This window comes from Mobula hypostoma, chromosome 8, assembly GCF_963921235.1.
Source record: "Mobula hypostoma chromosome 8, sMobHyp1.1, whole genome shotgun sequence".
Taxonomy (NCBI): domain Eukaryota; kingdom Metazoa; phylum Chordata; class Chondrichthyes; order Myliobatiformes; family Myliobatidae; genus Mobula; species Mobula hypostoma.
The window spans coordinates 51,871,879-51,898,600 of record NC_086104.1 but is presented as its reverse complement, the minus strand read 5'-3'; the positions used below and the strand labels follow the sequence as shown (position 1 = coordinate 51,898,600).

At 40.2% G+C, this 26,722-nt stretch overlaps 1 protein-coding gene across 4 annotated transcripts in view; it reads left to right on the top strand.

The window, feature by feature from the left end:
• Positions 1–26,722, top strand: part of fshr (follicle stimulating hormone receptor) — a 193,559-nt gene that overhangs the window by 99,315 nt on the left and 67,522 nt on the right. For 2 of the 4 annotated variants that reach the window (XM_063055837.1, XM_063055835.1), the window contains exons 2-3: positions 826–897; positions 22,294–22,368. In XM_063055837.1, coding sequence (XP_062911907.1) covers positions 826–897; positions 22,294–22,368 — 147 coding nt within the window. Of the gene's footprint in view, positions 1–825; positions 898–9,789; positions 9,920–22,293; positions 22,369–26,722 lie in introns of those variants that run through there. The other 2 variants (XM_063055838.1, XM_063055836.1) reach the window with 2 other exon arrangements.

The following is a 26,722-nucleotide window of genomic DNA, read 5'->3' as shown; positions in this document are numbered from 1 at the left end:
TCTAAAGTACATGTTCAGCACAGCATTGTGGGCTGAAGGGCCTGTATTGTGCTGTAGGTTTTCTATGTTTCTATATCTACACTCATTCTATTTCCCACAACAGATGGTTCACTTTAAGAACTCTTTATCATGTTGTTTCATACTCGTTATTTATTGCTATTTATATTTCCATTTGTGCAGTTTGTTGTTCATGGATCCAGTTTATAGTTTACTGTTCTGTCGATCTGCGTTGTATGCTACAGGTAAAAGAACGTCAGGGTTGCATGTGGTGACGCAGATGTATTTTGATAATAAATTTTATTGTGAACTTTCATGTTACATAATCTTATCAGATTCACCACAGCTTCTTTCATTCAAACAGAACAACCACAGCTTGTCCATGTTTCCAGATAACAAAGTCCCTTACCCTGTAATTTCTTCTGCTCCTTCTCTTTAGCCCTTTTAGAGCAGTGCTTAGAATGGGACACAATATTGCAGTTGTGGCTGGAATGTTTTTTTTCATAAAGGTAATTCCTTTTAGCCAATATACCATGATTGACATATACAGTAACATTAATGCTATGAATTGTCCCATAAAAGCTGGAAATCCAAAACTCAATCAAAACCTAATTACACACACTAACCCTGGACAAATGTTAAACATAACAAGTCTTGCAACCACCAGTGATCAAGTCATTACTTTACCAGTATCGCACACAGCAAATTGATCTATGGACTTGAAAATCTATGAAAATCTATGGACTTTTCATAAGCAAAGATACCAAAAAGTGAGACTTTAAATGTTTATACAGTGATACTAATTTCTTATTTTTCTTCTGTATTCAGGACTTTTAAATACACCAGTCTGAACAGAATTCCAAGTGGAGCTTTCTCTGGACTCAACAACTTATCAAGCATGTACGTATTCAATTAATGTGTTCAATGTGTTGAATATTCAGGTGTGACTTTGCTTGCACTGTCAAAAAAATAGCTGGAATATATGGCATTATATAATACTTTCTCCTGCAGTATGATATTACTGCATTTGCAACTGTCAGTGAAAACACAAAGAGACCAGTAGAATATTATTTTATATGGAAGGTCAATAGGACATGGTTTATTATATAGTATGGAAATCAGAGCCCAAAACAGCTTTTAATGAAGCTGACTGAACAGCTGAATTATAGCAATTCAAGAGACTACAGGGCAATTGCAGGCAAACTGATTAGAGCTGACACAGGTGTGAAGAGCAATGTAAAAGCTTGTTCACCCTATGACTACAAAGTACAATTTAATAAAATTTCTCCATATTTGAAAAACAATTCTAGCATATAATCCAAATCCATTAGCACAATTTTGAATGTACAGATCATGTTTAAAGGTTATTTTTATACGTTAAATTACACTCATGATCTTTTTTAGGTTAAATCATGTGTATTGGCCTGGGCACTATTTTACATGAGGTACTAGCACTTCCTGGGAAAAGCTCTCAGGAGCTGGTGCTTTTGCATGTGATCTGTGGCCTTTGCCAAAAGACTAAGAGCACATCACAAACAGATCAGCAGTGAAACACAAATTTATAGGGTCTGTTTTCAGTGGTTAGAATATTAAAAACTGCTCTCTCATCATTGTTCACAGCCTCTGTATACAAGTCACAACACTCCTCTGTCCTTTGTCATCTTTAACTTTGTAGTTTCATGGCAAAGATGAACAATGTAGAATCGATCGGACCAAGCCATCAAAGGGGCGCTGTGTTCCTCTCCCACACCCCCATAGCAAACTTCCATGCAGCTAATCTGGTTGCCATGGAGAAAACCCCTTTGATGCTCTGCCCAGTGATCAGCAAAGGGAAAGAAACCCTCAGTAGCTGCAAGTTTCTCTCATGGCTCCCACTGGGATATGCACAAGGGATTTTCAATGTAGTTTGATTAATTCCATAAATTTCCATGATTTGGGATTAGTTCTGTCATCAGCATATCAAAATTCAGTACACTGAAGATGAGGAGAACTCCACTTTCAATGTATCCATGTGACAATTTTTTTTAAACTTTCAGATTGCCTGTGTTATTTTGTGGTGGAGGCCTTTGGTGCCAATGTGAGAGTGTTATTGTATGGCATGACAATGAAAGAAGGTCAGAAACTATGCTCATCACCCAGCCAATTTTTTATTCTACTGCAACCATGGTTAAAATGGCATGGGTATTTACCCTGTAGGAGCCAATATGATTGAATTGAAATAGAATAAAAATCAGTCAGCATCTGTCAAGGGCAGATAAGGCCCACTGGTAGGTTATTCATTCTCCTTGAGGTCAATCATCTTGATCCAGATTTTTTTTTTATATAAATCATACATGCTCTCAAATTTCACTTGAAGTTGGCCCTCAAAATACCAAGATAATGTTCATCAACACACTGTCCACTGGATCTACAATTTTCCCTTGGCTCCTTATACCAGAAAATTTTAGCTTGGAAAACAGGGCTCAAATGGAATAACCAATCCTTGTTTTTTCATGTTTTATACTGAAAACTAAATTAGACCTGAAATGGAACTTCTAGCTATAACATACAAGCTACAGGTGAAATTTAGTTAGTAATTGAGCTGTAAAAGTTTTTACATCAGGTATGTTACAGACTATAAAAGCTATCTTTAGTAATCATTGCTATTTTTGACTAAAAGATCTGATTATTCCAAAGCATCATTGATTGCTATCCAGTCTTCCACTCCAAACCTTTATTCACCCATTAATTCAAGTTCATCTGCAATTTCTGAAGTTCCATTCACCCATCAGTCTGACCTTGCACATAAAACATAGAAATCTACATCACATTACAGGCCCTTCGGCCCATAATGTTGTACCAACCATGTAACCTACTTTAGAAACTGCCTAGAATTTCCCTAGCACATAGCCCTCTTATTTTTCCTAAGCTCCATGTACCTATCTAAGAGGTTCTTAAAAGACCCTATTGTATCCGCTTCCACCACCGCTGCTGGCAGTGCATTCCAAACACCCACCACTGTGTGAAAAACTTATCCCTGACATCCCCTCAGTACCTATTTCCAAGCATCTTAACACTATGCACCCCCGTGTCCGCCATTTCACCACTGGGAAAAAGCCTCTGGCTATCCACATGATCAATGCCCTCATCATCTTATACACCTCTATCAGGTCACCTCTCATCCTCTGTCGCTCCAAGGAGAAAAGGCAAACCAATCTATTCTCATAAGGTACACCCTCCAATCCAGACCACATCCTTGTAAATCTCCTCCACAATTTCCCTATAGTATCCACAACCTTCCTGTAGTGAGGTGACCAGAACTGAACACAGTACTCCAAGTGGGGTCTGACTAAGGTCTTATATAGCCGTAACATTTCGAGAGCCGTGTGGTACTCAATCCCATGGTTGATGAATGCTAACACACCATACACCTTCTTAACAAGTGTACCTGTGCAGCATCTTTGAGTGTCCTATCGACACAAACCCCAAGATCTCTCAGATCATCCACACTGCCAAGAGTCTTGCTATTATTATATTGTCTTCAAATTGAACCTATCAAAATGAACCTATCAAAATGAACCACTTCACACTTATCTGGGCTGAAGTCCATCTGCCACTTCTCAGGCCAGTTCTGCATCCTATCAATGTCCTGCTGTAATCTTTAACACCCCCAACCTTTGTGTCATCTGCAAACTTGCTTACCCAACCTTCTACTTTTTCCATCCAGGTCATTTATTAAAAATCACAAAGAGAAGTCCCAGAACAGACCCCTGAGGCACACAACTGGTCACTGACCTTCATGCAGAATATGAAACATCCACAACCACCCTTTTACCTTCTGTGTGCAAGCCAATTCTGGATCCACAAAGTAAGGTCTCCTTGGATCCCATGCCTCCTTACTTCCTGAAAAGGCTTGCATAGAGAACCTTATTAAATGCCTTACTGAAATCTATATACACTACATCCATTGCTCTACCTTCAATTTATTTTGTTACACCCAATGCTCATGTGCACAGTCTCCACCCAAAGCACCATTTCAATCTTTAGAATCAGGTTAGTTATCGCAAACTAATGTCATGACCACCACTGATGCTGCCCTCACTCACATCTCCATTTTCTGGCTATCTATGCTCACCACATCCTCCCATTGCCTTAAAAGGAATAGAGTTCCTCTTATCCTCAGCTACCACCCCATGAACCTCCATGTCCAACACATCATTCTCTTCAACTTCCACCTTTTTCAACTGGACCACCTCCCCAAACCCCACTCCCTGCTTTCAGCAAGAATCCGTTCTTCTGTGATTCCTTTCCCACTAATCTCACTCTTGCCACTTATCCCTGTAAGCAACAGCAATGCTAAACCTAGCTATTCAGAGCCCATTCACCACCATTCAGGGCCCCAAACAGTTCTTCCAGGTGAGGCAACACTTTACCTGTGAATCTGTTGGAGTTGTCTACAGTATCCGGTGCTCCCGTTGCAACTTCCTCTACATTTCTGAGACCTGAGACCACTTTATCAGACACCTCCACTCCAACTGCAAAAAGCAGAATTTCCTGGTGACTCAAGCAACACACATCAAAGTTGCTGGTGAACACAGCAGGCCAGGCAGCATCTCTAGGAAGAGGTACAGTCGACATTTCAGGCCGAGACCCTTGGGTGTTTTGATGTGTGCTGCTTGAATTTCCAGTATCTGCAGAATTCCTGTTGTTTCCTGGTGACTGATCATTTCAATTCCAATCTCATTCCAGTTCCAACATATCAATCCATAGCCTCCTCTTCTGTCACAATGAATCCTCTCTTAGTGTGGAAGAGCAGCACTTTATGTTCCCATAGATTCCATCTTATCTAGTGCTCTTCATTTTCCAGTTATCACCTTACAGTTTGTTACTTCACCCTTCCTCCCCCACCCATCTGGCTTCACCTATCACCTTCTTGCTTGTGCTCCTTTGCCTCTCCCCATCATCTTCCCCCATTCTTTCAGTCCTGACGAAGGGTTTCGGCCTGAAACAACAACTGTTGACTGTTGACTTATTTCCATAGATGCTACCTGACCTGCTGAGTTCCTCCAGCATTGTGTGTGTCACCATGACATGTTTGGCACAGCATTGTGGGCTGAAAGGCCTGTATTGTGCTGCAGGTTTTCTATATTTCTATGAAATTTGTTGTTTTGTGGTAATAGAACAGTGCTACAGATTGACCTTCCTAACACTGACCACTGCATTGTAGCTACTCTTGACCCTTGATTCTCCAGTTAATACCTCACTACTGATCCTAAACTCTCCTTACAATCTGACCATAGAACATACCACTGCTACTCCTGATCCCAGATTCTCCTCATGATCACCAGCCACTGTTTACCTCCAACTTTTCCTACTCTAAAATCCCCCACAGAACCCAGACCACTGAAGCCAACTTGACAAACCCTCCCTTTTTGTTCAGTTCTTTTCCAAAATCTGGTCATTTTCCAGATGGCCAAAAGGTACTTGCAATCACCAATTGTCTCTGAAAAGCTGGTGATGAGATACCCTCTCAAACAGCTGCACTCCTGCAAAACCTATTCCCACAATGCTGTTTGGTTGCATATTATTGCACTTAGACTCCATTGGGATGATGGAATGGTGATACATTTCCAAGTCACAGTGGTGTTCAAGTGCTGTTTGATTGAATTCATTCATGCAAGTAGGGGGCTTTCCATTGCTGAGTTGTACCTTTCAGTGGGGGTCAGAGATTGGTGAAGCTCAGATCAATGGCCAGGTTTGCGGGGGTCAGGGTGGCTAGTTACTGGGGTTTGATGGGGAGGCTGGAGATAGGTTATCAGAAGATGGGATTATTGAGTTGTTTTTTTTTAAATAGATGTTGCATTGGGCTGAAAGATCGGGAGTAAATAGAGGATATGGGGGCAAAGCAGATCAGAAGTTGGAGGAGGACAGTTGTTAAACAAGGCAAGGTGGGTGCCAAGCAGGAGATGGATAATAAAGGGTAGAGATTTGACAGAATGGGTCATTGGGTGATGTTAGCTGAGCTGATGTTTAGCCGGATAGGATTAATTACCAGATGGCAATCAGGAAGAAATTTGAACTGGCAGGGGAAGAGGTTTGTAAACAAAGCTGGTAGATGGGCCATTAGAGATTATATTGTTCATCATGAGACCAATTTGAGCAGGTTGGCCAAGTCTGACACATGGGTTGGCATTAACTCAGACCCATTTCCTTAAAGTGAAGCTTAGAGCAGACCCCAAAGTCTGCTATCTGCTTAAATAGCACACACAATCTTTGGCCTGATGTTATTGCAGGCACAAGTTCTTAAAAGTGTGGCTCTATGTACTCAAATTTTGAGCCAACTGCACAAAATAGATAGTTTGTGTATTTGTTATTGTGAAGTATTCGGACTTCAAACAAAATTGTGATCAGCAGAAAACATGAAAAATTAACAGCAATTCAAATGAGTTCTTTATGTTTCTGAAATCAAACACAGCCTTCCCCTGGGACTAGACTGGTTGGTTTCTAAATTTGAAAAGTGAAGAGGCACAGGAATTGCATAATAATTGTATCATTATGTACAGAATTTTGCAGTTGTCATTATTAATAGTGTTCTGAGATCACACATGGACCTCAACTTAAAATTTCTTACTATATTTCAACAGAAAAATGCCTTCATGTTAAGACACTTCCAAATTTGATATGTTCTCAAGTACAAACTCTTACTTCTGGGAAAGATTCCACACATCTAATGGAAATGGTTGAATGCATGCGAACCAACAGCTATCAATTGCTAAAAATCTTAAATCCTTCTCTGAAAGGAGACGCTTTGCCTGCCTACCAACCTCATCCCAGCCTTTACTGGATCCACCTGTCACCCCTTCTTCCCAGCCTTTTTTTTATATAATATATAACTAATGGCCATCTCCCCCCTTTCTTTCCAGTCCTAGAGAAATGTTTCATCTTGTAACCTCACCTCCACAGTCAAGATCAAGTCTGACTTGCTGAGTTCCTCCAACTCCTTTGTCTGTTGGTCCATATTTCCAGCAGTCTCATGTCTTCACTCTCAGATTCACTGGAGGGTAGAATTTCCTCTTAATATTGCAACTTTTAACAGGTACAGAGCAAAAGTAGGGCAAGAGTATCTTCATATTGGATGCCAACCTCCTATCATAAAATATAATTTAATGCCTCATCTGCCAAATGATCTTGCTAAACCTAGGTTCCTGAATACTTTTATTTTCTTTTGATGATTACTTTGTGTATACATTATTCTTTAATGCACTTCCCTCCCATAGTTCAAATTATCTGTTGATTTTTTTTTAATATAAACTTGTTCATCTCAGTTGCTACTATCAGCATCTAAAACAGGCACACACATTGCATTGTAGTAGCAGAGGCATAGACTCCAGTGTCTTCAGAAGGAGTAGGAATAAAGGGAGCCTTTTCTGGTTGTGACAAGTGATGTTCCATAGGGATCTGTATTGGGATCGATTCTTTTACATTATATGTCAATGATTTGGATGATGGAATTGATGGCTTTGTTGCAAAGTTTTCAGAGAATATGAAGATAGGTGGAGGGGCAGGTAGTTCGATATGAAGACTACACAAAGACTTAAACAGATTAGGAGAATGGGCAAAGAAGTGGCAGGTGGAATAGCGTCCATATACAGGAAGTATATGGTCACACACTTTGGTAGAAGAAAGGTAAGGTTTGACAATTTTCTAAACAGGGAGAAAATACAAAAACCTGAGGCACAAAGGGACTTGGGAGTCCTTGTGCAAGATTCCCTAATTTGCAGGTTGAGACTGTGGTGAGGAAGGCAAATGCAATGTTAGTGTTAATTTCAATAGGACTAGAATATGAAAGCAAGGACGTAGTGTTGAGACTTGATGAAGCACTGGTCAGGCCTTACCTGGAGTATTGTGAACAGTTTTGGGCTCATCTTAGAAAGGATGTACTGAAACAGGAGTGGGTTCGAAGGAGGTTCATGAAAGTGATCCCAGGATTGAATGGCTTGTCATATGAAGAGCGTTTGATGGTTCTGGGCTAATATTCTCTAAAATTCAGAAGAATGAGAGGTGACCTAATTGAAACCTATTGAATGGTGCAAGACTCCAATAGAGTGAATGTATGTGGAGAGAATGTTTCCTGCGGTGGGAGAGTCCCAGACCAGAGTACACAGCCTCAGGATAGAGGGATGTCCTTTTACAACAGATGAGGAGGAATTCTTTTATCCAGGGAGTGGTGAATCTGGAATTCTTCCAGAAACAGTTGTGGAAGCCGAGTCTTTATTCATATTTAAGGCAGAGGTTAATAAACTCTTGATTGGTCAGGACATAAAGGGATACCGACTGGTTGGGGTGGCTGGGGGGGGGGGAAGCGGCAGCGACGTGTGGAAGGCAGGAAATTGGAGCTGAGAGAAAAATTTCATCAGTCTTGATGAAATGGTGGAACGGACTCGATGGGGCAAATGGCCTAATTCAGCTCCTATAATCTTATGGTGTTATGTTTCTCTATGCACAACTTACCTGAACACAAGAAATCCATGCGATCTTAACAAATGGCTCAGGCCATACAAGAGTGAATTTCATTAGCTAATCTTGACAAGTTCAATCACAACTGCTGTTTATTTATGTTCTTGCCACTTCGATTGGTTTTGGATTACTGCAAGTACACTGTAGAATGTGGACTTCCGTACCTAATGAATGGGATTGTCTACATTAGTCACTGTGCTCCGCTAGTTAACTCCACTAGTGGATTCCTCACCTCACATAGGCAAACTGGCAACATATCTAGTGTTAGGTCACACATGGCTTAACTTCAGAGACCCACTGGTTTCAATAAATTTTTAAAAAAGGAAAAGGAAAGGTATTTAATGCTTTGATAATTATTTTATTTGAGTTATAAATAATTTTGTGATACATCACATAGTTGGCCCTTCCAGCCACACCCCCCAGCAACCCGCTGACAAACCCAGTTAACCCTAACATAATCACAGGACGATTTACAATGAACAAACCCCATTAACCCCAATGTAATCACAGGACGATTTACAATGAACAAACCCAATTAACCCCAACATAATCACAGGACGATTTACAATGAACAAACCTAATTAACCCCAATGTAATCACAGGACAATTTACAATGAACAAACTCAATTAACCCCAACGTAATCACAGGACGATTTACAATGAACAAACCCAATTAACCCCAACGTAATCACAGGACGATTTACAATGAACAAACCCAATTAACCCCAACGTAATCACAGGACGATTTACAATGAACAAACCCAATTAACCCCAACATAATCACAGGACGATTTACAATGAACAAACCCAACCCAATTAACCCCAACGTAATCACAGGACAATTTACAATGAACAAACCCAATTAACCCCAACATAATCACAGGACGACTTACAAAGAACAAACCCAATTAACCCTAACGTAATCACAGGACAATTTACAATGAACAAATTACCAATACATCTTAGAATTGTGGGAGGAAACCGGAGCACCCAGGGAAAACCCATGGGGAGAATGTTCAAACTCCTTATAGAATGGCTCTGGACTTGAACTCTGAACTCTGCAATGCCTAGATTTGCAATATTGTCATGCTAACCACCATACTGCCATGATGCTGTTTTTAGGCATTTTAATTTTGAAATAATTTAAACTATTTTACTCATGTCATTTACTCGTTATATTTTTCAGATGTTACTGAATATGAGGGATACAACTATTATTAAAATATTTAACAGGAGATAAAGCTGTGCTGCATTTTTTGTGTTCCATTAGAGAATTGAAGAGTGGATTCACAGCACTTTTGCACCAAGGTCCACTTGCCACTGAGACCAGCCCCACCCACCCCAAATGCATAGTGTGAGGACCAGTGAAATTAGTAAAATGTGGGTGACCGGGGACCATCAGCTGCAGCTTCAGCCAGTGTGGCAGGTGTTGAGAAATCTAATCATTATATTTGTTTCATGATGCTGTTACATGCATTCTACTACTATAATCTTCACTTTGTCATTGATTTTCATTTCATTTCAAGTGAATAATCACAGTCATACTGCCTTCATGTTTGGACAACCTCTTGTGCAAAGATTGCATGACCCAGAAAGATAAACCTGAATAGGTACCAATGCAGAGTAATATAATTGTCTGAAAGGGAAAAGATACTATATTTACATATATCTGTTATGATACTGTGACACAAGCAATGTCTCAAATTTTCCATTTCCAAATATAGTTGCACAAGTTAACATATAGCTACAGAGAGGCTTAGCTGCATTAATATTTTTTTCAGCTTTCCAAGCAAAGTAGCTTTTGGCCAAGTTGTGCTAATATATATTCTCTTTCACCTGTTGCTATTTTTATTTTGCTCATGTACATTAAAAATTACTTAATATCAAATTTAACTTTTAAAAAAATAACATAACAACTCTATCTTCTAATCAAAACAAAGGCAAATTTCCAAATAATGTTACAGAAAGACGTTTCTAGTAGAAAGCAAACAACTTTATATCATACTGATACAAAACTTATAAATGATTAAAAACTTGTATCACCTCATACTGTAAAAGGGCTGGATGGGAAAGTCTGTCAAATGTGTTCAGGAAAGCTTCCTTAATCAGTACATAGAAGTCCCAACTAGGGAGAGCATGATACTAAATCTCCTTTTAGGGAATGAGGCAGAGCAGGTGACAAAAATGTCTGTAGGGGAACACCTTGCATCTGATGATCATAATGCCATTTGTTTCAAGATAATTAAAGATAGGTCTGGTCTTTGTGCTGAGAATCTAAATTGGAGAAAGGCTGATTTTGATGGCATCAGAAGGATCTGCCAAATGTGGATTGGGACAGGTTTTTTTCTGCTAAAGGTGTTAGTCGAGAGATATTGAAGCCCTGATTAAGAAAAAGGAGGTGCATCACAGGTATAGACTGGCAGGAACAAATGAGATACTCAAGTGCAAGAAAGGCAAGAGAACGCTTAAGGAAATCAGGTCTAAAAGTAAATTTTCTGAAGTAAATTGTGGTCATCTATCACCACAAACAATCAAGAAGCAAGAGGAGGCGAAACAGGTTCAAAGGATAAGCAGTACTGGTGTATTACAAAGCCAAAGTGCATGTTCAAGACTTGGTTATAGACATGTTGGTATCGCTGTCACTGTTGGAGTGAATGATTTGGTGAAGTGTAGATGTGGAACAGTTTCGATGCCCGTCCACCTAACCCAGGTGTGAGGTTGGATCACTCCAAGCGCTGAGCCGATTTGGTGAGATTGAGAATGGCTTTTGGCTGTATGGACCAAGCTTGTCACTGTGCCGATATCCGGGTTCTGGAGTGAGGCACTACCTGGTGCTGGGGCAATTCAAACATTGGTCCAGATAGACAGGAAAGCCCACGTGTTGGGTTGATTTCACTCACTCTCCCTCAATGTTCATTCCTCTCTCTGCGGTACCAAGGTTGTGAACTGCTCTGGCAGCTGTGGCGTTTTTGCCCTGCTAATATGATGAACTGAGTTTCAGGCTTGAGCCTTCTCTGGGGAGCAGATCCAGGGACTCATTCTGCTTCAGAATGCTGTTGTTTGTTTTCTTTTGCATTGTTTTCTTTTGCCTCTTTCTCAGTGTTGTGGTTGTGGTCTTTTTTTTAAATTGAGTTATTCTAGATTTTTTGCTTTATGGCTGCCTCTAAGAAAACAAATCTCAAGGCAATTAATTTATACATTCTTTGATAATAAATGTGCTTTGAATCGTGAAGATTGCATGAGGTTGCTCTAGCAGACGAGGTAAAGGAGAATCCGAAGGACTTCTACAGATGCATAAAAGAACAAAAGGATAGCAAGGGACAAAATTGGTCCTCTGGAAGATCAGAGTGGTAATCTACGCACATAGCCAAAAAAAACTGGGGGGCAATCTTAAATAGTTTGTTTCACATCTGTCTATTTCCTGTGTACATACAGAGTTTGTAGATGTGAAGCAAAGCAGCCACGCGGTCATGGACTGTCTACAGATTACAGAGGAAGTATTGTTTGCTTTCTTGAGATAAATTAGGGTGAATAAATCCCTAGTGCCTGACAAGGTGTTCCATCTGACCTTGTGGGAGGCAAGTGCAGAAATTGCAGGGCCCCGAGCAGCGACACACAAAATATCATTAGTCAAGGTTGAGGTGACAGATGATTGGAGGATAGCTAATACTGTTTTGTTGTTTAAGGCTGTAAAAATAAGCCAGGGAATTATAGGCCAATGAGCCTGACATCAGTAGTGGGAAAGTTATGGGAAGGTATTCTAAAGGACCAGATATACAAGAATTGTGATAGCCAGTGCCTGATTTGCGATAGCCAACATGGCTTTGTGCATGGTAGGTCATATCTAAACAGTCTTAGAGTTTTGAAGTTACCAGCAAAGTTGATGAAGGCAAGGCAGTAGGACCTTGACAAATGCCTTGCTCAAGTCCATGTAGACAAAATCCACTGCCTTGCCTTCATCAACTTTACTGGTTGATCAAGAAGATTCAGTCACTTAGCATTCAACATGAGGTAGTAAGTTGGATTAGACATTGGCCTTGCGGGACAAACCAGAGAGTTGAAGTAGATGCAAACACGAGGAATTCTGCAGATGCTGGAAATTCAAGCCACACACAAAGTTGCTGGTGAACACAGCAGGCCAGGCAGCATCTCTAGGAAGAGGTACAGTCGACGTTAGGGGCCAAGACCCTTCGTCAGGACTAACTGAATGAAGAGCTATTAAGAGATGGGCTCGAAGGGCCGAATGGTCTACTTCTGTACCTATTGTCTATTGAGATTTGAAAGTGGGAGGGGGAGATCCAAAATGATAGGAGGAGGCAGGAGGGGGAGGGATGGAGCCAAGAGCTGGACAGATGACTGGCAAAAGGGATATGAGAAGATCATGGGACAGGAGGCCCAGGGAGAAGGAAAAGGGGGAGGGGGAAAAACCCAAAGGATGGGCAAGGGGTATAGTCAGAGGGACAGAGGGAGAAAGAGAGAGTGAGAAAGAATGTGTGTATTGTTACGTATCCCGTAACTGGGTCGCCAAACCAGCAGAAATGGAACGCTCGTTGGAGTCTGTGATTACTAGGAACTAAATAAAGTTTTATTAAAGAAATAAGTAATACAGTACACTAATCACAAGGATATAAATGAAAGAGGTTAGCAATGATAATATACACATATACACAGAAATAGGGTAATAGGAATCAACTAAACTATCACACTCGAGGGGTAAAATGATGAGTCTGAAGTGAAGCAGAGTTCAGTTTAATGCAGTTTGAAGTAATTGCTGTTGGGGGAGGGGGAGGGGGAGGGGGAGGGGGAGGGGGAGGGGGAGGGGGAGGGGGAGGGGGAGGGGGAGGGGGAGGGGGAGGGGGAGGGGGAGGGGGAGGGCATGTTTAGCATTTGTTCCACTACAAGAATGAGTGCCAGGAGGGAGATCAGTGGGGAGGGATGGGGGGGGGGAACGAATGGACAAGGGAGTTGCGTAGGGAGCGATCCCTGCAGAAAGCAGAGAAAGGGGGGAGGGAAAGATGTGCTTAGTGGTGGGATCCCATTGGAGGTGGCGGAAGTTACGGAGAATAATATGTTGGACCACACAGTGCTACACATGCCCTTACACTTCCTCCCTCACCACCATTCAGGGCCCCAGACAGTCCTTCCAGGTGAGGCCACACTTCACCTGAGTCAGCTGGGGTGATATACTGCATCTGGTGCTCCCGATGTGGTCTTCTGTATATTTGCGAGACCCGACGCAGACTGGGAGATCGTTTTGCTGAACACCTACGCTCTGTCCGCCAGATAAAGCAGGATCTCCTAATGGCCACACATTTTAATTCCACATCCCATTCCGATATGTCTATCCACGGCCTCCTCTACTATAAAGATGAAGCCACACTCAAGTTGGAGAAACAACACCTTATATTCCGTCTGGGTAGCCTCCAACATGATGGCATGAACATTGACTTCTCTAACTTCCGCTAATGCCCCACCTCCCCCTCGTACCCGATCCATTATTTATATACACACGTTCTCTTTCTCTCCCCTTTATCTCCCTCTGACTATACCCCTTGCCCATCCTCTGGGTTCCCCCCCCACTCCCCTTTTACCTTCTCCCTGGGCCTCCTGTCCCATGATCCTCTCATATCCCTTTTGCCAATCACCTGTCCAGCTCTTGGCTCCATCCCTCCCCCTCCTGTCTTCTCCTACCATTTTGGATTCCCCCCCCCCCCACTTTCAAATCTCTTACTAGCTCTTCCTTCAGTTAGTCCTGACGAAGGGTCTCGGCCCAAAATGTCGACTGTACCTCTTCCTAGAGATGCTGCCTGGCCTGCTGCGTTCACCAGCAACTTTGTGTGTTGAGTGGAAGTAGATTGTTGCTCCTCTGGCTGAAGACTTATGACTACTGGTGTGCCACAGGGCACCTGAAGATACAAACCCATTAGTAAGATAGCATTGAGGAATGAAATCTTTTGTTGCAAGTGCTAAAAGAGTACTCAAATCCCCAAGATTTGGTTCAGCTGAGCCCAAGGGAATCAAGTGTGTATGAATAAGTAGAAGTAACAGCTGATACTTGGGACCCCTGAAATGCTAGGTTCAATAACAAAGTTTACCATTTCTTTTCACATACTGCTCTTGGATATGAAATGATGCTTGCGGGGATATCTCCACAATAATGATATAACAACCATATGACCATTACAGCACGGAAACAGGCCATCTTAGCCCTTCTAGTCCGTGCCAAACTCTTACTCTCACCTAATCCCACCGACCTGCACTCAGCCCATAACCCTCCATTCCTTTCCTGTCCATATATCTATCCAATTTAACTTTAAACAATAACATCGAACCTGCCTCAACCACTTCTGCTGGAAGCTCATTCCACACAGCTACCATTCTCTGAGTAAAGTTCATGTTACCCCTAAACTTTTGCCCTTTAACTCTCAACTCATGTCCTCTTGTTTGAATCTCCCCCATTCTCAATGGAAAAAGCTTATCCAAGTCAACTCTATCAATCCCCCTCATAATTTTAAACACCCCTATCAAGTCCCCCCTCAACCTTCTATGCTCCAAAGAATAAAGACCTAACTTGTTCAATCTTTCTCTGTAACTTAGATGAAACCCAGGCAACATTTTAGTAAATCTCCTCTGTACTCTCTCAATTTTATTGACATCTTTCCTATAATTCGGTGACCAGAACTGTACACAATACTCCAAATTTGGCCTTACCAATGCCTTATACAATTTCAACATTATATCCCAACTCCTATACTCAATGCTCTGATTTACAAAGGCCAGCATACCAAAAGCTTTCTTCACCACCCTATCCACATGAGATTCCACCTTCAGGGAACTATGCACCATTATTCCTAGATCCCTCTGTTCTTCTGCATTCTTCGATGCCCTACCATTTACCAAGTATGTCCTATTTTGATTAATCCTACCAAAAATGTATCACCTCACATTTTTCAGCATTAAACTCCATCTGCCATCTTTCAGCCCACTCTTCTAACTGGCTTAAATCTCTCTGCAAGCTTTGAAAACCTACTTCATTATCCACAACTCCACCTACCTTAGTATCATCTGCATACTTACTAATCCAATTTACCACTCCATCATCCAGATCATTAATATATATGACAAACAACATTGGACCCAGTACAGATCCCTGAGGCACACCGCTACACACCGTCCTCCAATCTGACACACAGTTATCCTCCACTAATCTCTGGTGTCTCCCATCCAGCCACTGCTGAATCTATTTTACTACTTCCATATTAATGCCTAACGATTGAACCTTCCTAACTAACCTTCTGTGTGGAACCTTGTCAAAGGCCTTACTGAAGTCCATATAGACAACATCCACTGCTTTACCCTCATCAACTTTCCTAGTAAACTCATCAAAAAACTCAATAAGATTTGTCAAACATGACATTCCACAAACAAATCCATGTTGACTGTTCCTAATCAGATCCTGTCTATCCAGATAATTATATATACCATCTCTAAGAATACTTTCCATTAGTTTACCCACCACTGACGTCAAACTCACAGGCCAATAATTGCTAGGTTTACTCTTAGAATCCTTTTTAAACAATGGAACAACATGAGCAATATGCCAAACCTCCGGCACCATCCCCGTTTCTTATGACATTTGAAATATTTCTTTCAAAGCCCCTGCTCTATTTCCACACTAACTTCCCTCAAGGTCCTAGGGAATATCTTGTCTGGACCCAAAGACTTATCCACTTTTATATTCCTTAAAAGCACCAGTACTTCTTTAATCATCATACTTTCCATAACTACCCTTCTTGTTTCCTTTACCTTACACAATTCAATATCCTTCTCCTTCGTGAATACCAAAGAAAAGAACTTGTTCAAAATCTCCCCCATCTCTTTTGGCTCTGCACATAGCTGTCCACTCTGATTCTCTAAGGGACCAATTTTATCCCTCACTATCCTTTTTCTATTAATATAACTGTAGAAACCCTTTGGATTTATTTTCACCTTACTTGCTAAAGCAGCCTCGTATCTTCTCTGAGCTTTTCTAATTTCTTTCTTAAGATTCTTTTTACATTCTTTATATTCCTCGAGCACCTCATTAACTCCAAGCTGCCTATATTTATTGTTAATCCCTCTCTTTTTCCAAACCAAGTTTCCAATATTCCTTGAAAACCATGGCTCTCTCCAACTTTTAACCTTTCCTTTCAACCTAACAGGAACATGAAGATCCTGCACCCTCAAAATTTCACCTTTAAATGACCTCCATTTCTCTATTACATCCTTCCCATAAAACAAATTGTCCCAATCCACTCCTTCTAAATCCTTTCGCATCTCCTCAAAGTTAACCTTTCTCCAATCATAAATCTCAACCCTGGGTCCAGTCCTATCCTTCTCCATAATTATATTGAAACTAATGATATTGTGATCACTGGATCCAAAGTACTCCCCAACACATACCTCCGTCACCTGACCTGTCTCATTCCTTAACAGGAGATCCAACACTGCCCCTTCTCTAATTGGTACCTCTGTGTATTGCTGCAAAAAAACTATCTTGCACACATTTGACAAACTCCAACCCATCCAGCCCTTTTATAGAATGGGCTTCCCAGTCTTATGTGGAAAATTAAAATCTCCCACAATCACAACCTTGCGCTTACTACAGATATCTGCCATCTTCTTACAAATTTGCTCCTCCAGTTCTCGTTCCCATTAGGTGGTCTATAATACACCCCTATAAGCATCACTACACCTTTCCTATTCCTCAATTCCACCCAAATAGCGTCCCTGGACGAGTCCATTAATCTATTCTGCCAGAGCACTGCTGTTATATTTTCTCTGACAAACATTGCAACACCACCCCCTCTTGCCCCTCCGATTCTATCACACCTGAAGCAATGAAATCCTGGAATATTTAGTTGACAATCACACCCCTCCTGCAACCACGTTTCACTAATAGCTACAACATGTTTCCAGGTATCAATCCATGCTCTAAGCTCATCCACCTTTCTTACAATGCTCCTAGCATTAAAATAGATGCATTTAAGAAACTCTCCACCTCTTACTCTGTTTATCCTTAATGGAGCAAACAACTTTGTTATCTTTTTCTTCCTTGTCCCCTACGCCTTTGGTCTGAGTGCTCCTCATCTCTGTCCCCTGCCTATCCTCCCTCACACACTGTCTACTAGCTTTCTCTTTGTGAACTAACCTCCTCTCTCCAAGTCTCTTGATAATTACACAATTTCTATGTAGCCCAATTTGCACATTATTATAGGAGATGGCTTAGTCATTGCATAAAAACAATGCTCATGTATTGTTTTCTGTTCCTGCCATAAACTCAGCTGAATAGTGGATATTAAAAAGAAACAAAGCAAGAACACCATTAATCCAATTATCTCTTCAAGTCATTTTCCATCCTGATACAAGGGAGATAAAAGAATATTATAGAATTCGCTGTCTAGGAGCACTCCTTGCAACAATTTATACAGAAAACTCACTACAATCTTCTCACATATGAAAAAGATGAAACTTAAATGGAGATGCAAGATACCGGAATCTGGATTTTAAAAAAAGTATGCTTAATGCTTCAAGCAAAGTCTATGGTTAGACAAACAGATGGCTAACATTTCAGGTTGAGAGCCTGCCTCAGGACTGAGTGCAAAGGAAAGATGGTCAGTCTGTAGAAGTGAGGAAGTGAGCTGGAGGGGTGAGGCAAGGACCAGGTGATAGGTGAAACCAGATGAAGTTGAGGGTGTGGGGTGGGGGGGGGGAAGAAGAAGAAAGCAATAGGTAAATGAAGCCATTTGGGATCAGTGGTGAAGCCTCGTGTCTGAGTAAAATCTACATGATAGATACAACATACAGTTTTCAATGATAGGGCACAGAAAATAAATTCTTGCCAGCGATGCTGGGAGGCTTTGTTGTGTTCACATACACAGATAAAAAGAGAAATTAAATTAGAACAGGCCATTAAGAACACCTGGTATACCAACTGGCACTGTTCTGGATTCTATTTCATTGATTTCTTTATAATCAAACTCAGAACATTAAAATAGTAAAGCAGAATTTTAGAACATCAATTCCCCACTGTAAAATAAATACAGCACATTGGGAAACATTTTCTTCATTTTGGTATTGTTGCATCCATGTCTATATTGAGTTTTCTGGTTGCTCCAAGTTAATATTTGAACACATTTATAAAATAAACATTGTAAAATATTCTGGCATCAGGATCATCCCCTAGCTTGGGTGTTCTAGCCAGGATTGGCTGAATAAGCTTGAGGGATGCGGTAGAAACATCGAGGAGCAAGCTTAAATCAACCCAAAAGATGGAAGTTTAAAAAATTTTACTCCATTTCTAGACTTTATTATTCTTTAATGTTTTTGGGGAGTCTCAGAAAGTTCTTTTCCAATTGGTTGGAACTATCCAGGGTACTTGAGAAAGAATAGCTTCACTTCCCCTTCAATTGGTAATGGTGTTTTATATTCAAAATTTAAAGATGGTGGTTTGTCAATCCCCAAACTCAAGGTTCAGATACAATAAGCTATTGTTTGGAATTATCAAGATTTCTTAATTCTGGTGAAGATATGGTTTGAGTTCAGAGTTTGCTGGGATTGACATTGTTGAGAAGATTGAAAAATATAGATAGCACAGTTGCTTTAGATTTTATAGATGATTGTCAGTAATGATGAGGATAGAATTGCTATTGAGATTAATAGAAATAATTGATGGATAGTTAAGTTCAATCGGTGGAACGGGCTTGGTCGTCTAGCTATTGCAGTTCATTACTTCTATATCAACACCATTCCAATAGCTGGTTGAGGGGTTTTATGCCTCTCAAACAGTCTGACTTTATTAACGGCTCGCTCCTTCAGTCAACTTGTACCCTATCAAGAACACCTTAGCACTAGCTAGGTGGAATATGTCAAAGAATCATAAAAGGTGCAGTCTGGCTAGAGAAACCATCAGCTACGTTTAGGACTAGGATTCAGTGATCCTAATCCTATTGTGCATATTTTTGGAGACTGATCAAACAATGTAGTTTACAGCACCACACTTTGAAACAGCTATAATAAAGTTTTAAAGCTGTAGTCAGCAGAAATCGTGGAAAATATAATCTTTCATCAAGAAAATACAAAGCCCTCTAAAGATGGAACACCTGGTGTGCCCAAGATTCAGTCGAGGTCAACTATAAATGAAGAAAGCCACAGTTTTGAGCTGCTTTCATTAAACAGCATGAGCACAACAGAGTGTTGTTTAGAAAATATACATCACTTTTCTGAAAATAAATTGCCCATTCAGATATCAAATGTTGATGTAATCAACTTTCACTTTGTAAAACTCACAGCCAGATGCCTTGGGAAAGCACATTTTGAACCAAAAAAAAATCACAAAGAATCAAGTAACAAAAAAAGCTATTCCCTTCTAGCTGTGCATCAAAATAAGCTTATCCTAACCATGCCACAGGTAACTTTGAGATGAGCCAACACAATTTTTGTTGCAGAAGCTGTTATTAAAATAAATTTTTAATCAGAACATATGTAACGAATTTTCTTTGCAAGCAGAATTGAAGAGATTACCATAATGGGACATCTTGTATGCTAACTAGTAAAAATGGTATGAAACAGACATTCTAACTGGTCAACCAAATGACAGATCGGATTGAAGGAATGCAATGCTGCTGAATCTAGTTGTGAGAGATGGTGAATTACCAAATAGAGGAAGAGACTTCAAGAACATTCTCAACAATGCCAGAGCCCAGTCTGCAATTGCCACAAATAATGCTGAAGTATTTGCAAACATATTCAGCCTGGAATGTTGAATAGATGATCCAGCATTGCTTCCTCATGTCATCCCTTCCATCTTAGACGCCAACCTTCAACTAATATAGCTCACACTATCTGACGACAAGAAAGAGCAGAGAGCAAAGATTGTGCGACCAGACAGTATCCACTATGGTACTGAAGACCTGTACTTTGGATTAATCTGCATCTCCAGCCAAGCTGTTTCACTGAAGTTACAAGATTGGCATCCATCCGACAAAGTAGGAAATTGCCCAGATATGCCATACCATCAGGAAAAAAAAACACTTGACTGATTACTACCCAAATAAACCACTATCAAAGTAACAGATGGTCTATATTGTTAGAAAACAATATATACCAATAAGCTGCTTACAGTTGGTCATTTTCCAAGACCTCTTGGCCCCAAGATCTCATCACCATTTTATGAATAGGCCAATCTTCCCAGAAGTCAACTCTATCATTGTGGATGATCTGATTGTAAATTCAGCTCTCTATTTCCATTTTGCTATGGTAACCATTCACCCTCTTACTTATCAAATGTCCACCTATCTTTGTCCTAAATCTATTTAAAGGACAAGGGAACCAAAGTCTTTAAGGAAAATGGCTTCAAACATTCATGTCTAAGTGCGAAGAAAAATTTTTATCTCATCTCTGTCCAAAATGGCTGATGCCTTTCCCCCTCCCTCCCCCCCCCAAATGGTGATCCCTAGCTCCAGGCTCATGCTCCAGCGAAAACACCCTTTCCATGTCCGTTGCTTCAAGACCCCTCAAGATTTTTTGTTTTAATCTTAAATGCGATCCATGTCACACTTCTGAACTGATGTGGAAACAAAATTGACACATTTGATCATTTTCACACTAATCCTCTCTCAAGCCTTGTTTAGTCTATTGTATTTACTAGATCTCTGGCATGTCAACAGATACACTCAAAAACTTCTATCGATTTACTGTGGAGAGATTCTGACAGGCTGCATCACTGTCTGGTATGGAGGGGCTACTGCACAGGACCAAAAGAAGCTGCAGAAGACTGTAAATCTGGACAGCTCCATCTTGGGCACTAGCCTACAAAGTACCCAGGACATCTTTAGGGAGCAGTCTCTCAGAAAGGCAGCATCCATTATTAAGGACGTCCAGTACCCAGGGCATACCCTTTTCTCACTGTTACCATCAGGTAGGAGATACAGAAGCCTGAGGGCACACACTCAACGATTTAGGAACAGCCTCTTTCCCTCTGCCATCCAATTCCTGAAAGGACTTTGAAGCTTTGGACACTACCTCACTTTTATTAATATACAGTATTTCTGTTTTTGCACATTTTTAATCATCTTTTTACTTATGCTTTATTTTATTTATTATTACTTTTTTTCTGTCTCTGCTAGATTATGTATCGTATTGAACTGCTGCTGCTAAGTTAACAAATTTTACGTCACATGCCAGTGATAATAAACCTGATTCTGATTCTATAACTAATTCTTTGACCAAACTCTGTGCATAGCCTTCCATTAATCGAGGTCAACCACGGATGTTGCATCCTAGCTATCTACACTGATGGTGCATGCAAGACAACAAATCCCATGTAAATGGTTAAATCAGACAAACTGTAATAACAGGAAAACATAATGAAGATTCAAGCTAGTGAAAAGATCAATTTCAAGCAAGCTCTCTGGGTAACACTACTGAAAATGTTACCTGGCAGGATCATAAAATCAAAAGAAGTTGATAGATTTATGTCAAAGAACAGTGCAAAAATGTTTTCCCTGGTGAGTTAGATAGGATGGCAGAATAGATTTTGATATTCTACCTTTATTAAAAAGTTACCTGTGGAATTATCTTCTCTTTCAAAAATATTTTCAACTCTGATTATCTTAAAAGAAAAATATCAGAGCAAGGAGGTTTGGTCCTCTTAATATTCTTTAATGACTATTGTGAAAATAATGAAATATTGACATTTGTGGAAATGTTATATTCTATTTGCATTATTGTAATTTAAATTCACCATTTTTGCAATAACAGCTGGATGTTACAGAATGAAGCTTTGGAGAATATTGAAAAAAATACTTTTGTCAATCTACCAAATCTTATTGAAATGTAAGTAAATGCAGATTTTGTTTGAAATTTAAGGTTGTGTTGAGTTTGCTTAGACTTTTTATTTTAAAAAAAACTACTTAATGTCAGTCTTAACCTTTGCTTATGTTACTATTTGTAGCAAATATACATTGTGAACAACACGAATGAGGTAGTATCTTGTTCGGTGCAATGTCTTTGCTCACTATATGATGGTGCCCTGTGGGGTGCTCGTATTGGCAGTTGACTGAGTTTAATTAGTTCAATGTGTTCAGGGGATAAGCACTTATGTTTTTCTTTAAATTCATAGCTGAATTCTCCATAGGCCACACTTTTATTTATGCGGCCATTACAAAAAATGCTATATTACTTTTTCGTAGCTTGTGATTGTGAAACCAAAAGTGTTTCTGAAACTAAACCATTTTCTCCATGTTTCTATTTGTATTTCTTACCTGCTTGATTAATATTGTTATGCTTTTCATAACCAAGTCCTTTTCTGTTTTGCAAAGAACATCTTTTACAAACAATGAACTACAGATGGTTGGATTTGTTTTGTTGATTTCAGATCGGCAGCCATAAACAGCAAGAGACTATTCAGCTGCATTCAACATTTGGAGAAAGCATTACAAAGTTCTCAAAGATTAAATTTTCACACCGACTGACAGCTTCAGTTATAATTAGTTTTTTTTGAAAATAACTTTCGGTATTTTATCCCTCAGTATACTGAAGAACACACTTGTCTATATGCATGTTTTATTTTGAAATTTACTTATTTTTCCCATACATTATAACTTCACCTTTTAGTCTCATGGTAATTAATGTAAAGTGTTTGATGCCTCTGGGTCTGAACTTGTGGAATTTATAAGAGTCTAGAGGAATCTCATTGAAACCTATAGAACAGAGAAAGTCAAGTGGCTGTGGGGAAGACAGCTCCAATAGTGGGTGACTATCTCAAGAGAGCACGTTCTCAGAATAGAAGGACGTCCATCTACAACAGATGGGAGGAGGAATTTCTATAGCAAGAGAGTAGTGAATGTGTGGAATTCATTGCCACAGACAGTTGGGGAGGCCAAGTCATTGAGTACATTTAAAGCAGAGGCCAACAGGATCTTAATTAGTAAAGACATGAAAGGCAATGGGGAGAGGGCAAGAGAATGGGGTTGTGAGGGAATATTGAGTATAGAGTGCCTATAAAAATATTCACCCCCTCCCTCCCCCTTGGGAGTTTTCATGCTTTATTGCTTCACAATATTGATGCAGTGGATTTAATTTGGCTTTTTTGGCACTAATCAACAGAAAAAAGATTTTTTTGTGTCAAAGTGAAAACAAATTTTGACAAATTGGTCTAAATTTATAACAATTATTAAACATAAAATAATTGATTGCACAATTACTTACCCTCTTCAAGTCAGCATTTAGTAGCCTCTCCTTTCTCAGCCACTAAAGCTTATAACTCCTCCAAAGTTGTCATACGTCTTTTAGTGGCCTCCCTCACTAGTACCCTTCCTGCACGGTCACTTAGCTTTGAAGATGTCCTGCTCTAGAGAGATTTACAGCTGTGCCTTATTCTTCCCATTTCTTGATTGCCTTAACTGTACTCCAAGAATATTCAGTGACTTGGAAATGTTCTCATTTCTGTTACCTGATGTGCTTCTCAATAACCTTTTCACAGAGTTGTCTGGAATGTTTGTTTGTCTTCATAGTGTAGTTTTTACCAGGATGCTGACTCACCAGCACATGGACCTAGCAGCTACAGGTGTATCTTTACTACAATCAATTGAAACACCTTGACTGTGCACAGGTGATCTCCATTTAACTAATTATGTGACTTCTAAAACCAATTTGCTGCACCAGTGACAATTTGGTATGTCATATTAAAGGGAGTGAATACTTATGCAATCAATTATTTTGTGTTTTATATTTGTAATTAATTTAGATCACTTTGTGGAGATCTCTTTTCACTTTGATATGAAAGAGTCCTTTTCTATTGATCAGTGTCAAGGAAAGTCAAATTAAATCCACTGTCATTCAATGTTGTAAAACAGTAAAACATGAAAACTTGGGGGGGGAGTGTGGTGAATACTTTTAATAGGCACTGCAAATCAGCCATGATTGAACGGCTAAGCAGCATTTATGGTCTTATTATTAAATTATAGAAACCATTAAAACTATCAAGCCATTGGAATAAAATATTATAAATGTCTGAAGTATAAAGAGAAATCTTATAGACTAAATGATAGGCAAAGCTTTTACATGGTTTATTTTGGTAGGTCAAATATGATGGCAGAATATAGCATTAATGGTAAGACTCTTGGCAGTGTGGAGGATCAGAGGGATCTTGGGGTCCAAGTCCATAGGACACTCAAAGCTGCTATGCAGGTTGACTCTGTGGTTAAGAAGGCATACGGTGCATTGGCCTCCTTCTTCTTCTTCTCCTCCTTCTTCCTTCTTCCTTCTTCCTTCTCCTTCTCCTTCTTCCTTCTTCTTCTCCCCCCCCACCCTTTGCAGGATGTATAATTAATTATAGAACTTCAAGGAACTCAAATTCTCGAATACAACCTAGTCTCACGTATAAACTGAATAATAGACTCTTCAATCAGATGTTGATTCCCTTGATGGCCAAACAAAGATTTAATAGAAAACCAAAATAAATTTAAACCAGATAGCCTCTTGAACAACATGCTTCTTTCAATTTTGTATCAATTACAGCTCAGCAAAACATGCTGGACTGTCTCTGGACTACCACAGTCACATAATCCAGTAGGATGTTTTCCTATTATCTTTAAATAATAATTTAGCCCACAATGCCCCAACCTAAGTCTTGTAAGTTTCACCATATCTCTATGACTTAAAAGGTAACAGACTGAGACCTTTTTGGCCTTCATCAATTGTGGGATTGAGTTTAAGAGCCGAGAGGTAATGTTGCAGCTATATAGGACCCTGGTCAGACCCCACTTGGAGTACTGTGCTCAATTCTGGTCGCCTCACTACAGGGAGGGCGTGGAAACCATAGAAAGGGTGTAGAGGAGATTTACAAGGATGTTGCCTGGATCGAGGAGCATGCCTTATGAGAATATGTTAAGTGAACTCGGCCTTTTCTCCTTGGAGCAACGGAGTATAAGAGGTGACCTGATAGAGGTGTACACGATATTGAGAGGCATTGATCATATGGATAGTCAGAGGCTTTTCCCCAGGGATGAAATGACTAGCACGGGAGGGCATAGTTTTAAGGTGCTTGTTCTATGTTCTATCTATATGAGAGGCAGGGTTTAAGGGTCGCCACAACAGTGTGGGCTGAAGGGCTTGTACTGTGCTTTACTGTTCTATGTTCTATGAAGTAGGTACAGAGGAGATGTCGGGGGTAAGTTTTCTTTTTTACACAGAGAGTGGTGAGTGAGTGGAATGGGCTGCCGGTGGTGGGTGGTGGAGGCGGAAACAATAGGGTCTTTTAAGAGACTCCTGGACAGGTACATAGAGGGTAAAGCTTAGGTTGTTCTAAGGTAGGGACATGTTTGGCACAGCTTTGTGGGCCGAAGGGCCTGTATTGTGCTGTAGGTTTTCTATGTTTCTCTAATGGGATAGACACAACAACACAACATTACAAGAAAACAGCAGCAAGAATGGCCTACTCACCCCTGACGCCTGCCCTGCAATGCATTATAGTCATGGATGATCTTCCCCAGGCCTCAACTTCTTGCAGTGCCACCTTCGCATCACCTTCAATCCAACAATCTTTCAAAAGTATATTTACGTCCACATTCAAAGCAACACACATGAAATGCTGGAGGAACTCAGCAGGCCAGGCAGCATCTATGTAAAAAAATAAACAGTTGGTGTTTTGTGCACAGCGGACCTCCACTTTAAATGCTTTTAATGTGCTAGCCTTCATGTCCCTCTGGGGCAGAGAATTCCAGGGGTTCAGTACTCCATAAGACAATGTAGGAAAAGCAAACACACCAGATCAAGTGCAATCTTGACAAGTTAGTAAGTGTATATGTGTGGTGGTCATTACCTCTCAAGTATTTAGCCCTTTTAAGACTAAAGGATGTCAAAAGTTAAGCTTTTATTTCACAATTCATATATCCGTATCTACTATCCTTTTGGAAAACACTTATTCTCCTCTCTAAGCAGTTCATGCTTCACCAAATTTTAGAGGAGGTATTACTGAACAGTTGTGTTGCTGGCCCTATCTGACCCCGTCTATTTGAGATGCCCCTTTGGATCTGTACTCCTCAGGTACAGCACTATTTGGAATCACTCACAGAGAGACTTAGCAGATGACAGATTTAAGTCAAGCAGGAATCAATTGAATAAATTTAATTCAATCTGCCTTTCACAATTGCCTGGTGACCTCCAACATTTTCTGGTCCTACATCTC